Source organism: Anguilla anguilla, chromosome 15 (genome assembly GCF_013347855.1).
Source record: "Anguilla anguilla isolate fAngAng1 chromosome 15, fAngAng1.pri, whole genome shotgun sequence".
Lineage (NCBI taxonomy): Eukaryota > Metazoa > Chordata > Actinopteri > Anguilliformes > Anguillidae > Anguilla > Anguilla anguilla.
The window spans coordinates 34,694,856-34,708,709 of NC_049215.1; the positions used below are offsets into that span (position 1 = coordinate 34,694,856).

Consider the following 13,854-nt stretch of genomic DNA (forward strand, 5'->3'; position numbering starts at 1 on the left):
GGATGAGCCTGGCTTTCTCTCTCACTGGATGAGCCTGGCTTTCTCTCTCATTGGATGAGCCTGGCTTTCTCTCTCACTGGATGAGCCTGGCTTTCTCTCTCACTGGATGAGCCTGGCTTTCTCTCTCACTCAATGAGCCTGGCTTTCTCTCTCACTGGATGAGCCTGACTTTCTCTCTCACTGGATGAGCCTGGCTTTCTCTCTCACTGGATGAGCCTGGCTTTCTCTCTCACTGGATGAGCCTGGCTTTCTCTCTCACTGGATGAGCCTGGCTTTCTCTCTCACTGGATGAGCCTGGCTTTCTCTCTCACTGGATGAGCCTGGCTTTCTCTCTCACTGGATGAGCCTGGCTTTCTCTCTCACTGGATGAGCCTGGCTTTCTCTCTCACTGGATGAGCCTGGCTTTCTCTCTCACTGGATGAGCCTGGCTTTCTCTCTCACTGGATGAGCCTGGCTTTCTCTCTCACTGGATGAGCCTGGCTTTCTCTCTCACTGGATGAGCCTGGCTTTCTCTCTCACTGGATGAGCCTGGCTTTCTCTCACACTCGATGAGCTTGGCTTTCTCTCTCACTGGATGAGCCTGGCTTTCTCTCTCACTGGATGAGCCTGGCTTTCTCTCTCACTGGATGAGCCTGGCTTTCTCTCTCACTGGATGAGCCTGGCTTTCTCTCTCACTGGATGAGCCTGGCTTTCTCTCTCACTGGATGAGCCTGGCTTTCTCTCTCACTGGATGAGCCTGGCTTTCTCTCTCACTGGATGAGCCTGGCTTTCTCTCACACTCGATGAGCTTGGCTTTCTCTCTCACTGGATGAGCCTGGCTTTCTCTCTCACTGGATGAGCCTGGCTTTCTCTCACACGGTGCTGAATCGACACGTTTTCCCAGCGTTTCCCACAGCTTTTGTGCGATTGACAGAATCTGGGAATGGACTCAAGAGTTGTACGGACAAAAAAACCAACATCGACTGCTAAAAAAACCTCACTAGACCCACGCTGCTGCGGAGACATCTTCAGTAGCTCTGTGTGCAAAACACACGCATGGAAATATATTAGCGGTGGCTACATTTATCGCATAAATATATTTGACTTTGAGGGATTGACGCGTCAAACCGAACATCTTCTCTGGCAATTCAAATTCACATTTTTACCCACCGTCTCCGAAAAATCTCATTTCCAGTTGCACAGAAGGTTCTAGCCATATAGCATAGAGCATGTGCTTAAACATGACAAGCTAATTAATAGTTTTGTCACGCAGGCCGAGCCAAAACAACGCGAGTGCAAAAGGGGGGCGTCCCACCAAGGCACGTCCTGCACAAGGCTTGATTCGGGAAAAATCCACAACCTGAGAAAGCGCCTTTCGGACGAGGAAACAGCAGAGCGGGACAGAGTTAATCAGTACCGCAGAGTCCACAGCCCAGCGGGAATGTGGGGAATGATTCACGCGATGCTAACGGTGCCAGCGCTGGAGTCAGAGACCGTACGCTGGTATGTTTGGGAGGGGAGGGGGGCAGGGGACTAAAACCTCGCACCCAGGACGGTGCAGAATGCAGGGCAATGAGTGTTACCACCGTGGGAAAGGGGGTAAGGGGGGGGGGGGGGGGGCGTTATCGGGAGTCGACCTCTCGTTAAAATTCTGACAGCGTGAGCGCGTAGCGTGCTAAGTGCTAGCGGGCGCTTTTAGCCAAAAGCGACTCACGGAAGGTGGTGTTTAAACACGGTAAGCAAAACCGCCACTTGAGCTCAGAGACGGGCGAAAAGGCGCAATGGCGTCGCTGTTACAGGGATCCGCGAAAGCGCGGGGGGGGGCGGGGGGTGGGGGGGGCTGGGGGGGGTGTCCGTGACTTACGGAGTCGGAGCTGCCGCGGTACGAGTCCAGGCTGTTGTAGGTGCAGGTGGACTTGCGCTGGGCCTTCCCGTCGGTCACGTGACCGTCGCCGGAGCTGCCCAGCGCCTCCTCCAGCTCGTCCTGGTCGTAGTCCGACTCCACGTCCAGCGGCGTGCTGTAGATGGGCTCCTCAGAGTCGGGCAGGCTCCCGGACCCGGCCCGGCCCGCGACGTCGCCCCACCCTCCTCCTCCTCCTACCCCCACGATGAGGGGCGGGGCCGGGGGCGGGGGCGGGACAGGGGCCATGGGGGGGTGTACGGGCGAGGAGGTGCACACCACCCCCTCTGTGAAGACGGGCGGGGGAGGGGGCAGGTCCGCGAAGATGTCCTGGTCCAGGGGGGGCGCCGGGGGGGGGAAGTCGGGCAGGGGCACACCCTCCTCCTCCGCGTGGAAGCCCTCGTCCACCTCCTCCTCGGCGAGCGGGGCGGTGGTGTCGGGCGAGTCGTGCAGGTTCTCCTCGCTGGAGGCGGAGCGCTCCAGGCCGCCGAAGTCCAGCAGCTCCACGAACTCGGCGGCCACGCGGGACGCCTCCTTCTCCAGCCGCCGGATCTCCGCCGCGCGCCTCTGCTGCAGCTCCGACCGGGACGTCCCGCACAGGAGCGACACGCCCTCCTCGCGCTGCCTCTGCAGCCGCTCGATCTCCCGCTCCAGCCGCAGGATCTCCTCCATCTGCCGCGCCTCCTCCTCCGAGGCGCAGGGGCTCAGGCCCTGGAGCGCCGACACCCCCACCTGAGGGGGGGGGGGGGGCACAGAGCAGGACACATGTGAGGGACAGGCATGCGCGAAGGTTTGGGGGGGAGACAGGGACACGTCACCCCCAATATTTTCATATTCATTGGTCCCTCGACATAGCTAGTATGCCTGTGAGATTTCATGTTTGACTAGTTTGGGGGGGAGACAGGGAGACATCATTTTCATATTAATCAGTAACTAGCCTTAGCCAGTATGCCTGTAAGACCTGCCGTTTGCCTAGGTGACCCAGCATATTAATTGGTCCCTAGACGTAGCTAGTATTCCTGTAAGACTGTACGTTGGACTAGGTGACCCAGCAGTGCATCCTTCCCCAAGGCTGAAATGAAACTTACGCCTATGGGGAGAAGGGGTGAGGAGGGGGGGGGGTGGGAGTACAGGTGTGCAGAGGGACAGAGAGCTGGAGAGAGAAAGAGAGAAGAGAGGGAGAGAAGGGGTCCGGAGAGAGGTAGAGTGTGGGGTACAGAGAGCCAGGCAGAACAGAGTGGGTGTATCGATAGAAAGAGAGAGGTTAAAGGAGAGAGCGACAGTAAAGAGAAGAGAGTGAGAGTATTGACAGAGGGAGAATATTGTTGTATAAATAGTTATAAAGAGGGTAAAGGAGAGGGATAGAGAGAAAGAAAATATGGGAGAGACTTCATACAGGATGGGAGAATGAGGAACACGGGGATGGCTGGAGTACTGGCAAAAAAACAGCAGCTTCGGATTTAATTTCTAATTTTAAGAAACATACAGTTTTAACCTTTGAATAAAAATGACATGGAAAATTACCTGGGGACCCAGTAGATCTGTTCCCACTTTGTGCCTGTGTGGAGAGGAACAGGAAGCGAATGTTTACACACTACAGAAACACAACCAGACACACACGCTCTTCGTCTTGCGAAGGTCCGGTTTCAGCATGCGGGTCAAAAGCAGCGGAGCCAGAAGAACCAATCAGAGACGGCGTTCCTTACCCGTTCTTTCTCTCCTCTTCCTCTTTCTGCTTTTCTTGCGCCTCCACTTCCTGCCTGGCCCTCAACTCCTCCGCCTCCAGCCTCTTCTTTAGCTCCGCCTCTTCCTGCCGGATCCTGAGAAGCTCCGCCTCTTCCTGCCGGACCCTGAGCAGCTCAGCCTCCGCCTCCTCCTCCTCCTTCCGCCTCCTCTTCAGCTCCTCCTCCTGCTGCTGCTGCTGCTGCTGCTCCAGCTGCCTCAGCCTCTCCTGCTCCTCCTCTGCTCTCCTCCTCCTCTCCTCCTCCTCCTCTGCTCTCCTCCTCCTCTCCTCCTCCTCCTCCTCTTCTCTCCTCCTCCTCCTCTCCTCTTCCTCGCGCAGCTGGCGGTACAGGCTGCGGGCCAGCTGACCGCGGTGGTGCTTCTGGAAGACGAGCGCGGCGAATCGCAGCTGCAGGAAGGCTCGGCGCCAGTAACGTGCGCGGTAGTTCTTCTGGATGGTGAGGGTGCTGGCCAGGACCTTTTTATAGTGCTTCCTGTGTGGGAGGCACACACACACACACACACACACACAGCCCTGGGGTCACTAAAACGTTCCTCTCAAAGCTCCTAAATAAAACAAAACAAAAAAAACACTTCTTCTGGCGCCCAAACTCGGAGGCAAGACCCCGCTTCACGGTCCGCGCTCAGAGAATCGTAGCTTTCGTAGCTGCTGGCCGTTCGCTGTGCTTGTGCAAATGCAAGTTTTCTCTACGGTTTTCAGCACAAGTCTGGTGAAAATTTAACTTGGACAATGGCTCGTAGTTTTGTTAGCCATCGTTAGCCATCTCGCGCCTTTAAGGGACCGTTTTTCACAGAGCAGCAAGTGACAGGAAGAGCAGCTGTCGGCTTTTTGTTTTAGTGTCACTACAGCCCCCCTCTCCCACCCCAAACCTCTCAGGACTGTGTCCAGCCACAACGCCCCCCCCCCCCCCCCACCCCCCGCCCCCACCCCCACCAGCTTCCCGTGCTCCTGAAAATGATTGGGGGCAGGGCGAGCTCACTTTGATTCCTACATGCGACCTTGTCCATATCGGACCTGCGCCCCCCCCCCCCCCACCCCGACCCCCCCACCGAGGATAATTCACACCTCCCGGGGCATCCTGTCACATACCTCCGTGGGAGTGATGACTGCTCCCTGGCCGGGCAGAGTTTAAACACACAAACCCACAGAGGTCACGTGATCGGGGGGGTTATCTCTAAGACCTGGCACGGAGCACAGTCCCACCAGCCGGCTCATGCTGAGTCTAGATCCGCTCCAGTCCTTATCACTTCCCACATTTTTCACCCGCCCCCGCCCCCGCCCCCACCCCCACCCAAACCCCCACCCACATTCAACATTTCTCCCTATGAAGGGCAGACGATTTAATCCCAAAAAGTGATTCTCTTTTATAGGAGTTGGAATCTGATGAAAGTTAACGGAACAGCGTGCCATAAGACTAGAGCCTTGGCACGCGATGTCATAATTTTTTATGGATCCATGCTATCAACTGCAGTAAAATACTGATTTTCTCAACTTTACCTGAATATCAAATAACAATTAATTATTTTGCAATGCTTCAGAATAATCTACAGCACCATAAATATTATTTCTAAATATTTATTTCTATGACAAATCCTTACTGAAGACACAAGACATGTAGAATATTAACGGATGCTGGGACAGTTTCAGATATTATCAATAAGCACAGGGATCATTTACTTTATTTATCCGTAACAAGCTGCTTTTTTTCCGGACCCAGATTCCTTCACTCATTCTGGGAAAAATATCCACGTTCCTCAAAACAGTGCTTTCACATTCCGGTCAATTCACACACAGCCGCTGTCTGCAGCCTTCCTGCGTGTCTTTGTTTGAACCGGGCTCAGTAAAAACAGCCGAAGCACTGCGCTCTCTCGTAAAAAGAGACACAACTTAAGCATAGCTCAGTTCCATTGTACTAAACTGCAAGCAAACCAACAGGATGAACAGGTAACACTCTTGTGTTCTTTCCCTTTCACACCACACACACACACACACACACACACACACACACACACACACGTGGTCTTGCACGCGAACACATATATTCATACACAAAAAGCCACATAGGTTTATACACACGTATGTACATATGAACACACCTGCATGGATGCATAAATGGTCACATGCATGCATATACAGTGACACGCATGGACTTGCATACATGTTCACTTAACAAAGCCATTTAAGTACACGTGCACAAGTACATGCAAACATACACATGTACACAAATCTAGACGCACACACACACACTCTCCCTCTCTCACACACACACACACACTCAATCACACACTCTCACACACATACACACACCAACTCCCTCACACACACACTCACTCACTCACTCACTCACACACTCTCACACACATACACACACACACTCACTCACACACTCACACACACACACTCTCACTCACTCACTCACTCACACACACACACACTCACACACACACACACACACACACACACACACACACACACACACACACACACAGACTAACCTTGCCACATAGCTCAGTATGTGGGCTCGGATCACCATGCCAGCCTCCCGCCGCACCTCCTCTCTCTCCTTCTCCAGCCTCTGTTCCAGCGCTTCCTTCAGGAACACCTGCGCGGGGGCGGGGGGGTGAGGGGGGAGGTGCAGAAGAAGGGCCCGGTGTTAGCTCTCCTCGGGGGGGGGGGGGGGGGGGGCAGCGAAAGCCCGGCGGTTTCAGACGGACCCGCGACGCGACGGCGGGATCGCGGACAGACGGTCTCTGAGGGAGAGGACAGCGCTCGCGCACTCCGCCATTGCCCTCGGCCGGCGGCGTTCTGGGTAATCCTGCTCCTGCTGTGGCTCTCACAGCGCTACTGGCCCGCTCAGGCAGCTCTGCAGTGAGACACCGCCGGGGAGGCGGTGGGGGGGGAGGGCCGGGGAGGCGGGAGGGGGGGGGAGGGCCGGGGAGAGGCTCCAGTCCAAGCCACAGGCCACGCCCCCCTCCTGGCTCTCTCACAAGCAGAGGCCACGCCCCCTCCCAGCGTTCTCGTTTAACCCTTCCCCTGCCTGCCGCTCGCCCGGAGAGAGAGGGAGTGAGTGAGACCTAGAGCCCCAGAGCCAACCGCACTTTTCCAACGCGCAGATTTTCAGACGCCACAGCTGTTACTAAACAGGCAAAGGGGTGCGGGGGTGGGGGGGGGGGGGGTGGAGGGTGGTCACGGATTTGCGGTAAAGAGAGTTCTGTTCTCCTCCTCCAGCAGTGAAACACACTGGCTGACTCCATTTTCACTTATGGAAACTTTATAGGGCCCAAAGCGAAGATATGCAAAAAGGGTCCCACACCCAGCTAACGCTTTTTTTGACGAGCAGACTTTTTGGAATGTTTTTTTGCAAAAAGCAGCTAAGTCAGTGTTCTAGAACTCCTTGTTGCCTTCAATTACTGGCAGCGATTGTGAGATCAGCATTAGAATGTTCGGTTAAGAACATTCTAATCTCACATGTGTGATCTTACACTTTAAAATCACCCCGGAACACAAATAAATAACACCCCACAAAGCATTCTGGGAACTTCTGTATGGCAATTTATTAAAAACAAAGGCTGATCCCACCACACTTTCAGCTGCATATAGCAGACCCACTAGCCCTCCTAACGCAGTAGGGCTAAGACAAAATGGCCGCTTGGACGTGTGACCCCTTGTGCCTCTTTTCCTGGAGCCGGCAGCCCAGATGTGTTCCCATAATCAGTGACGCACGGCTGTGAGCGAAACATTAGGAGGGAGTCCGCTCTTCCACATCCTTCTACCCCCCCCCCCCCCCCCCCCCCGTCACATGACCCCAATCCTGAGAGCACACTTCCTGTAGTCACAATCAGGACAAATATAATTACACACAGATTGTTTCAGCGAAGGAAACACACACCCCTCCCTGCATCTCAACACCCCCCAACCCCCGACCCCCACCACTCCATACCAGCCCAACGCTTAACCTGACAAAGGCAAATGCACACAAGCGTACACACACACACACACAAACCTACACACACCATACCGGCTCAACACTTGCCCTTAACCTGACAAATACACACACATACACATACACACACACAAAAATATGTACACAAACACACACACACATGCATAGACACACACATACACACACACACACACACACACATACACACACACAAAAATACGTACACAAACACACACACACACACACACACATAGACACAAAGACACACACATGTATGCACACAAACACACACACACACACACACACACAGCCCCAGGAAACGTACTTCTCAGCCAAGTCACTACCTTAACAATTGAGTGTTTCGGACTTTGTAGGAAATGTCACGAAATTCTGGGATTTAGTGTTACTCATCTGAAGCTGACTGTCTTTAAGGAAGCACTTCAGCTCAGTGTAACTAACTGATATCTCAAGATGGGGAAGAACAACTCATCGACCACCACAATGGATGGCGATGACACGTGCTTTCAATCTATAACCCATCAACAAGGTTCACCACAGGAAAAAGCACTATGGTTGACTCAAATCATCGAGTCACTGAGTCACCGAGTCACTGAGTCACCAAGTCACCGAGTCACAGAGTCACTGAGTCACCGAGTCACCGAGTCACCGAGTCACCGAGTCACTGAGTCACCGAGTCACTGAGTCACTGAGTCACTGAATGCAGACGATGTTCCACCCACTTTGGGGTCCGTGAAGCCTCACCCAGGAAGAGCTCAGGTTTCAGGGGATTGGAGCAATCCTCCTCCTGGTGTAGGGTGTGCGCCTCACACCTCTCTAAATTCCAGACTGTGATATGTTTATGAGAGCGGACTCACACTGATTCACACCGAAAAGTAATGGAAGCCAAGCTGCCCTGACCCTGCAGATAACAATTTTTTAGAGTGGAACAACCAGTCAGGCACAGCACACTCAAGCCTGCAGAGAGTGTGTGCATGTGTGTGTGTGTGTGTGCATGTGTGCGCAGGTGAGTGTGTGCATGTGTGTGCAGGTGAGTGTGTGTGTGTGTGTGTTTGTGTGTGTGTGCATGTGTGCGCAGGTGAGTGTGTGTGTGTGTGTGTGTGTGTGCAGGTGAGTGTGTGTGTGTGTTTGTGCATGTGTGCATGTGTGTGTGTGTAGGTGAGTGTGTGTGCGTGCGTGTGCGCATGTGTGTGTCCACATATGTTCATGTGTTACCCTGCATGTGTATATGTATGACCGTGTATGCTTCTATGTGTGTACACGCCTGCATGTGTATGTGCATGTGTGTGAGAGAGAGAGATAAAACAAAGAAAGAAGAGGACGTTTGCACAGTTTAGGTTTACTAATCAGGTCATTCAGAAATAGGTACGGGACTACAGAATCCTGCACTTCATTCTGCAAAGGGCAAGCAGACATGCTGGCTTCACTTAGGCTTGAAGAACTCAAGAACTCAAGGGGGGTGGAAGACTGACTTATTTATAGCCTCTTCCTGCTTCTCTTAACCCTAACCCCCCCCGCCCCCCCACCTCAGGTCTGTAGAGCTGCAGTACAGAGATTGTAGAAGTTAATCATTTACACTCTCTAAAATCCTTGGAGGAAAACGTCTTTTTTTTTTTTTTTGCAGGGGCTGGAGTTCATCTCAGATTTAATGTCTAAAAGCCGTCAGACCAGATTTATTGTGTTGCGTGATGACACACTGACTTTATCCAGGATGGAGCTATCAATGGCGTGAGGTCAAAGAGCATGGCTGACACACAGGAAGAGGGGGGTGAGATAGAGTGAGTCAGGGGTGTGCCTGGGGGGGGGGGGGGGGTTGGGGGTTGGGGGTTGGGGGATGGTCGAAAGAGAGAACAAAAGAAGCGTCGCAGCTGAAGCGTGGACCTGGTCTCAGCCCCGCCCCCATCCTGACAGGCCGTCTCTTTGTCTCTCTCTCCTTCTCTCTTCCTCTCTTTCCACGCTCCCTCCTTCTCTCTGTCCTCTGACATGGTCATGCCACTGTCTCTAATAGAGCTCACTGTACACTCACCCCACTGTAGTATGCATTATGTTAGTATGTTACCATGGCCCTAGTCAGTCTCTCGTTATGTTCCTCCTTATGTTCCTCATCATGTTCCTCGTTATGTTCCTCCTTATGTTCCTCATTAGCCCTAACCCTCCTTATGTTCCTCGTTATGTTCCTCCTTATGTTCCTCATTAGCCCTAACCCTCCTTATGTTCCTCGTTATGTTCCTCCTTATGTTCCTCATCATGTTCCTCGTTATGTTCCTCATTAGCCCTAACCCTCCTTATGTTCTTCATTATGTTCCTCGTTAGGTCCCTCGTTAGGTCCCTCGTTAGGTCCCTCGTTATGTTCCTATTATGTTCCTCATTAGCCCTAACCCTCCTTATGTTCCTCATTATGTTCCTCATCATGTTCCTCGTTATGTTCCTCATTATGTTCCTCCTTATGTTCCTCATTAGCCCTAACCCTCGTTATGTTCCTCGTTCGGTCGCTCCAATGCTGACTGAACAGCCACAGGCGGAGGAGGAAAATAAAAGTGAAAGAGCGAGGAAGAGCGGTGAACGGACGGATGTGGGGCAGGCCGGGGAGCGGTGTGGTTTGCGGTGTGAATGTACGCACTGAGACCGGACTGTAATCCTTCTTTTGGAGGACAGAACCGCGTGGGTGGCACAAGCGTAGCTGCGCTGATCCTAACCAGAGCAGCCGAACGGCCAAACCACCGAAGAGTTCGAGAGTTCACCAGGACCGGCCCGGAGAAACCGAGCCGCTTTGAATGTGAATCGGGTCAGATTCACAGCGCGGCCAGGGTCCAGAGGCAGAGAGAGGTATGAGAACAAGAGAGAGAGGAAACCATCAGAACCTTGAAAAATGTTTTTTTTCTGCAGATCTGTCCACTGCAGACCGATGAAGGAGCAGAAGGGTTCACACAGAGAAACACACAAAGCCAAAGGCACGTTCATGTAAACAGCATCACCACAGCTGGGAATTCCCCCCCCCCCCCAAAGAATTAAATATATTGTGACACCCCCCCCCCCCCAAATTAAATGTATTGGAAGCCCCCACCCCACCCCACGATGAACTATATTGCGAGGGCCCCACCCCCGATATAATTTGTAACAAATTAAAAAATGGTTACACCCCGTACCCTGGGCTCCACTTGGGCCTGGGCCTGGGACAAAGTGTCCCGGTACCCGCCCCCGCGCACCCCCCCCTCCCCCACCCGCATTGGCGGGCCTCACGAACACAAGAGGAACATAACTGCACGAGCCAATTGGTGAACAGCGCGAGCGACGGCTGACCTCCTGCGGTCTGCTCTCCTGACCCTGCTCTCGTGTCGTCGGGGCAACGCTGGGTCAAGCCGCGACAACCCGTGGCCCACTTCACTGACCCCCCCCCCCGCGGCGCACTTCACCGAGCCCTCATAACAGCCCCCAAAACACACGGAGCCCAGCTGGAAAAACACGCCCAGCCCCGGCCACCGAGCCGCGGAGAAAAAGGCCTGCTCGGGCCACTCCGCTAGGCAGAGCCGCAGAACGAAGAACAAACAACGCAACGAACAATGGGAGAAAAGCACAACCGAAAAAAAAGGGTGCAAAAGGAAACCTGAGACGGGTTCCTTTAAAAAAAAAAAAAAAAGAAAAAAAAGCAGAGGAACACGATTGTTTTGCCTTTACTTACACGGCGGCCATGACGCGCCCGTTCGCTACGCGAAAAACGTCTGTTAATCAAAGCGGTGATTTTTCCTCCAGCCAAAAAATAAAATAAAATAAAAATGCAGTGTAATCCAAAACGAGCAACACCCTCTCTGTTATAAAATAAAACCAGGACAGAACAGACTTTCAGTCTTTCAGTTCTTTCTATCGACGCAAAACGTGATTCTGATGTTTTTTTAGTGTATCCAGCTCCCAGTGTTGAACAGTATAATATACAGAAAGAAATGTGGGCACAAAAATATGGGCGCACACACGTGTGTACACACACACACACACACACACAAGGACATGACCATAAACACGTAAAATGAGGACAGGTGTTAAAAGGTCATTGGCACTTTAAAGGGGTATGGTAAAATCTGTCCTAAATGCACTGTCAATGCACTTAACTGACCTTGCATAGCGTATGCGACTCCAGTGCTATAAGTGCGATGAAAATAGCAGAGCACATACATATTTTATGCAGTAATACCTCCATAAGCACAATGAGAAGGTAGATTTCCTGTTTTTAATATAGCCAGGATGCCAAAGCTGCACACTTTTGTGTTTTCATCTGATAAGGTGTAGCTTTTTGGCATGAGAACCCTTCTTTAGTGTGGTGGGGTGGTTTCCTCTAAAAACATGTCATAGCAGCACATGTTCATGTTCATAGGGTTGTTATGGATGCACATTACCTTACACAACTTTCTCATTTTCACATAATTAACTCTTTTATACAGCTGGATGTATACTGAAGCAAATCAGACTGAGCATCGTGTGCAAGGGTACAAGGTCAGCGTCCTACCTGGGAACCGAACCGCCAACCTTCGGGTTACGAGCCCAGTTCCCTACCCACTACACTATACTGCCACGGGTAGACGTTCCAGCTGAGATTTGGGTAAGTCCTAGGCTGAGGTGTACGTATCTCCTGGGACTGTACCTGTAACCCTACCTGTGTAACTGTACCTGTCTGTGCGCTGGGTAAGAGCGGCGGGTGGGGGTTAGGGTTAGAGGTCACAGGTCAAGGGTCGGCGCACCCTCACGTGCAGAGCGCACGTACCTTCGTCACCCGCTACATACCTGTGTAGCTCTACCTGTCTGTGCGCTGGGCCAGAGCGGCAGGCGGGGGTTAGGGGTTAGAGGTCAGGGGTCAGGGGTCAGGGTTGGTACACCCTTGCGCACGCAGGGTGCGTACCTTCGTCACCCGCTACATACCTGTGTAGCTCTACCTGTGAGTGCGCTGGGTAAGAGCGGCGGGTGGGGGTCAGGGGTTAGGGGTCGCAGGTTAAGGGTCGGCGCGCGCGTACCTTCGTCTTTCCCAGCTGCCACTCTGCCCGGGCGCCGTCGTACGCGGCCAGCAGGTCCACGCATCTGCGCCTCTCGTCGCCGGCGGGGTCTCCGTCCCGCAGGATCATCTTGTACCTGGAGAGCGAGCAGGCGGAGAACACGTCCCGTCACACAGAAGCTTCGGTCGCTCCTCCGCATGGGGTCAGGGGTCAAGGGTCAGGGGTCAGGGGTCAGCTGACTCTGCTCGCGCTCCGCAGCTCAGCTACATCGCATCTTATATGTCTTATATATGCTACATGTGTTTATGCTTTAATAATCAGGGCCTCTAAGAGGTTCTTTTGGTCACCCTTCATTTCAAGTAGGCAGTAAACCCCCCCTGCCCCCGCCCTCTCTGGTAATTGTGCAATTCTATGAGTCATGTGACGACTTCAGAAATTCACATTTGTCATAAATCAAGGACACTTATAAAAATTATAATAGTTGGTTTAGGGGTAAAGCTAGAGTTGTGGTAAGGGACAGAGGTTAGGAGTTATTCATAAAATGGCTATCCGTGCCATAAAACCATAATCATGTGATCTGCAGTGCGTGCTTACTGTAACAGTGTTTGTGTGTAGTTTTACAGACAAAGTTCAGTTCTCACATAGGAAAAAATCTTACTAGAAACAGAGCTACTATGAAAACAGCAATCTAACCTAATGTTATGATAAAGTAAAGTTAAATGCAGTTGAAGCTCCTCAGGACCGGACAGCACTTTTAATGTTGTGTACATTTACAAGCAAACACTTGGACAAAGAGCCAACATTTAACCGTGTAGGACAGAGATCTGCGACACTGTCCAGTGCCAGTAAACTGCATGCACAGCATGCCACCCCCCCACTCCCCTCGAAATTCCGGTACCTGCTGAAGAAGTCCTGGAAGGTTCTGCGGACGGGAAAGCCAGCCCGCCGGATCTTCACCGTCTCCAGCATTCCGGAGTAGCGCAGCTGGTTCAGCACCACTTCCGGGTCGAACCGGTTGGGATTCTAACGAGCAGAAAAAAGTCCAGTCAGAGGACTGATTGATCGTAACCGCCAGGGTCCGTCCACGGCAACGTTCCGTCCATGGCAACGTTCCGTCCACGGCAACGTTCCGTCCACGGAAACGTTCCGTCCACGGCAACGTTCCGTCCACGGCAACGTTCCGTCCACGGCGAAGTTCCGTCCACGGTGAAGTTCCGTCCATGGCGACGTTCCGTCCACGGCAACGTTCCGTCCACGGCAACGTTCCGTCCACGGCAACGTTCCGTCCACG

General features: G+C 52.8%; 1 protein-coding gene across 1 annotated transcript in view; it reads right to left on the bottom strand.

The window, feature by feature from the left end:
• The window catches only part of LOC118214425 (unconventional myosin-X-like), an 83,208-nt gene that overhangs the window by 14,678 nt on the left and 54,676 nt on the right, over positions 1-13,854 (bottom strand). The window contains exons 13-18 of the mRNA XM_035394350.1: positions 13,462-13,586; positions 12,585-12,699; positions 6,119-6,225; positions 3,586-4,095; positions 3,404-3,437; positions 1,844-2,611 (exon numbers count right to left, since the gene is read on the bottom strand). Coding sequence (XP_035250241.1) covers positions 1,844-2,611; positions 3,404-3,437; positions 3,586-4,095; positions 6,119-6,225; positions 12,585-12,699; positions 13,462-13,586 — 1,659 coding nt within the window. The remainder of the gene's footprint in view (positions 1-1,843; positions 2,612-3,403; positions 3,438-3,585; positions 4,096-6,118; positions 6,226-12,584; positions 12,700-13,461; positions 13,587-13,854) is intronic.